A 3614-nucleotide genomic window follows, 5' to 3' on the forward strand; every position below is an offset into this window, starting at 1 on the left:
TTGCATTCGAGGAGAATACAGAAAGAAAGGAAAGAGACCAAGAAGAAGATGAAGGTGTCGGCTTAGATGATATAGCAAGACTGTTAAAGCATCATGTCTCTTCTTCTTCTTCTTCGCTTTCTCTCGCGGGAGAGAAGAATCGAGGACGGCCTGACTTTACACGTCGATACTGCGTAGTGGGATGTCAAGAAGAGAAAGAGAAGGCACAGAAAAGAGAAGAGAAACTGGACACGAGAGATAAGGGTGGAGACCTGCATGGAGGTGAGACAAAACGGCAAGAAGAAGAAGAAAAGAAAATGAGAGAAAATGAAGAGATGGAAGAGGAAGATCAGGATGAGGTTCTTCAGTCTCTTCACCCTTGTCTTGTGGATCGATTGCGTCGGACTATGAATATCCACTCTCTCTTCCCAGGTAAGCAAGACAAGAAAGAAAGACAAAGGAAAGAAAAAAGAAGTGATCTTCTCTCTCTCTCTTTCTCTTTCTCTGCGTTTCAGTAGTGCCACCTAGATACGTGAAGTAGTCAAGCGTAGCCTACTTTCTTTCTTCCACATATATTCAAAAAGAAACAGGTTGTTAGATACGTAGACACGCATACATACATATGTATACACAGTTATGCATGGAGCGAGAGAGATAGATGCTTCCTGCTTTCTTCTACTTTTTCGCAGATTTCCCTGTAAGCTCTTCAATTCTCCATTTGACCTCTATAGTCTCATTCCTACCCTCGTCTGAGGGGGGTAGCATGCATGTTTCATAGAGCGTCTCCTTTCTCTCTCCCTGCGTGTGGCTCTTTGCTTCTGGTGTACGTACAGTCCAGAGGAAAGTTATCGGCTTGTTAAAGAGAGCAATCGACCATCCCTTTGATCCTCGGAATTGTGATATCTGTGTCTCGGCTCCTACAGGTATGTCTTCTATAGAGAGACAGAAATCTGTCTCGACTACATGCTTTCCACCCTTGTTTGCCTTCTCTCTCTTTTCTTCTCGTTATTTCACAAGACTCTTCTATCTTCTCAAGCACCTCTCTGTAGGTCTGTATCTGTCTCTCTAGCTTCTCTTGGATATAGATAGAGAGATAGCGCTTCTTTTCACACGCGCATATGTGTCTCAATTTATAGAGATTCTCTCGCCAGTCTATCAGAGAAAGAATGTCTACTTGTCATTCTCCTACATATATATATATATATATACACTTAGCATATAGAGACACAGAGTATGTATATATATATATAGATAAATATATGTGTATGTATGAGAGAGAGGGGGCCTATATATATGTGTACAGAGATATATGTGTATGTATAGGATCCTTTCTTACTCGCGTGTAAGGACGCAAGAGGAGATTTCGACTACGTGTTGCTTTTCCACAGTGAATTTATACCAGGTCTCTCAGCAAGTAAATGTACGTACACCTCACTTCACCTTATTATACCTATTTAGATGTATATCTTCTATATGCATATCATTGACATGTATAGATACACATACATATAGATTTACACATATATATAGCGAGGGGAAGTGAGAGGTGGAGATGCGCATCCTTTACTTCTTCACACAAGGGATGAGCAAAATGATAGAGAAGAAGAAGAAGATTAAGAACTTCCATTCTTTCCTTCGCTCTTTTTCTCGAGCCAATATGGACTTTTTCCTCTTTTTCTTCTTCTTCTTTCTCTTTCTAAGGCGAGGGCAAGACATTTTGCTATGTCCTTCCTATTGTGGATTTCCTTCTCAAAAGCGTCGGTAAGAAGTCACTTCTTTCTCTTCACCTTTCTCTCTATTCGACCATCTTTCTTTCTCACTCTTGCTCTTTTCCTCCTGAATTCTTCCTTCTGCATTCTTTCTTTCAGTTTCTCCTCTAAAGCAGATAAAGGACTGCAGTGAAAATTTACGAAAGAGAGAGAATACAAACGACTAGAGGCAGTGCTTCTCTTCTTCTCGCTTCTACAGCCCTCTCAGATACCCAACTGTTTCTATCTATCTATTCTTAATCTATCTCTCTTTAATCTATCTATTATCTATCTATCTGTCTATCTATCTATTGAGTGAAACCGAATAGCGTTTTCTCTTATACATCCCTGAGTGTCTCCTTTCATTCTTTTTCCTCTCTCCTCTTTTCTCTTTTCTTCATGTTTCTCCTCCTGATCTTGTCTGTCGTGTCTTTCCTTTCATCTTCTTCTTCTTCTTGTTCGTCACCCCCCCAGTGCGCACTACTCGGTGTCTTGTCATAACGCCCACACGAGAGCTAGCTATTCAAGTCGCTGAAGAATTTGGTCGCTTCCATCACTATCCTTGTCCTCGTTCTCTCCGAAGTGTGTCTCCTCATTCTCCTTCTCCTGCAAGCTCCTCTTTCATGGATTCGCACTCCACTGCATGCAAAAGGAAATCTTCTGACACGGCCCCTCTACATCATTCTTTCTGTGAGACAGAAGGAGAAGAAGAGGAGAAAATGAAAAGGAAGAAGAAGAAGAAAAAGAGAAGGAGAGACAGAGAAGTAGATGAAGAGGAGAGAAGAACAGATAGTGTTGAAGAAGAGAATGGAGAAGAGAGAATCTCAAGGTGTAGGAAAGGAGAGACGAGACGCGACGAAGAAGATGAGGAAAATAACCCTACGTCGACTACGACTGCAGAGGAGACAGAGCCAGACACGGAAAGAGACGAAGAAGAAGAAGATGAATCTAAAAGGAGGGATGAAGAAGAAGAGAGAGAAGAGAACAAGGTGAAGCAGAAGAAGAAAAAGACTCCAGGCTGCGTAGAAGAAGATTGCAACATGAAGAGACCTAGATTCGATCCTGGGGTGATCTCATCGTTACAGCCTTATCATAGAGATTTTAGTCCTCCTTGTAGAGGAGAGATTACTGTTGCATGTCTTGTTGGCGAGCTGACTAACACGACTCCTATGATCTCCCCTTCTTCCAGTCATCCTAAGAAATCTTCTTCTTCATCTTCTTCTTTCCTAGGATGGTCTTCTCATGCTCGTTCGCCTTCTTCATTCTTCTCTCCTAACGGCTTCTGTCTTCCTACACCTCATATGAATCTCCACACTTCCACTCTCTCACCTTCTTTCTCTTCTTCTTGTTCTTCTTCTCCCCCTCCTGACGTTATTGTATGTACACCTGGCAAGTTCACAGAGCTTGTCGAGAATGAGATAAAAAAGTCTTCTTCTCTTAGACATTCTCCAAGTGAAGAAAAAGCAGGAAAAGGACAATTGGCTACATGCATGCGTAGAAGTAGAAGGGATACTTTCTCAGGTACAGACGGATGCATATCTCCTGTTGCTTCTCGCCTTTTGTAATAAGTCATTCCTATCTTATACTGCATGCAACTCATACTAGTGATCTTCCCAGTCTTTCTCGTGTATGTGTGTAAAGAGAGAGAGAGACAGGAGCGACGATAGAGATGGATGGATGGATACAGCTACATGCATGGCCTCCTGTATAGTACGTGTTAGGACTGAAGGATTCTTTGACTCCATGGGGTTCATTCTTCAATCTATCTATCTATCTCTGATCTATTTATCTTTAATCTAACTATCTGTAATCTATCTATCTATCTTTAATCTATCTGTAATCTATCTCTATGTATCATCATCTCTGCCCTCAGACAGTGATATGGAG

At 41.5% G+C, this 3614-nt stretch overlaps 1 protein-coding gene across 1 annotated transcript; it reads left to right on the forward strand.

Moving 5' to 3' along the window:
* The first annotated feature begins 23 nt into the window (after positions 1-23).
* Positions 24-3408, forward strand: CSUI_010765 (dead deah box helicase domain-containing protein). Its single transcript, XM_068070866.1, has 4 exons — positions 24-411; positions 813-902; positions 1681-1740; positions 2202-3408. The coding sequence occupies exons 1-4, from the start codon at positions 297-299 to the stop codon at positions 3290-3292; spliced, it is 1356 nt and encodes a 451-aa protein (XP_067917158.1). The 5' UTR covers positions 24-296; the 3' UTR covers positions 3293-3408.
* Positions 3409-3614: the final 206 nt, after the last annotated feature.

This window comes from Cystoisospora suis, assembly GCF_002600585.1.
Source record: "Cystoisospora suis strain Wien I chromosome Unknown contig_8231, whole genome shotgun sequence".
In the NCBI taxonomy this organism is placed as follows: Eukaryota; Apicomplexa; class Conoidasida; order Eucoccidiorida; family Sarcocystidae; genus Cystoisospora; species Cystoisospora suis.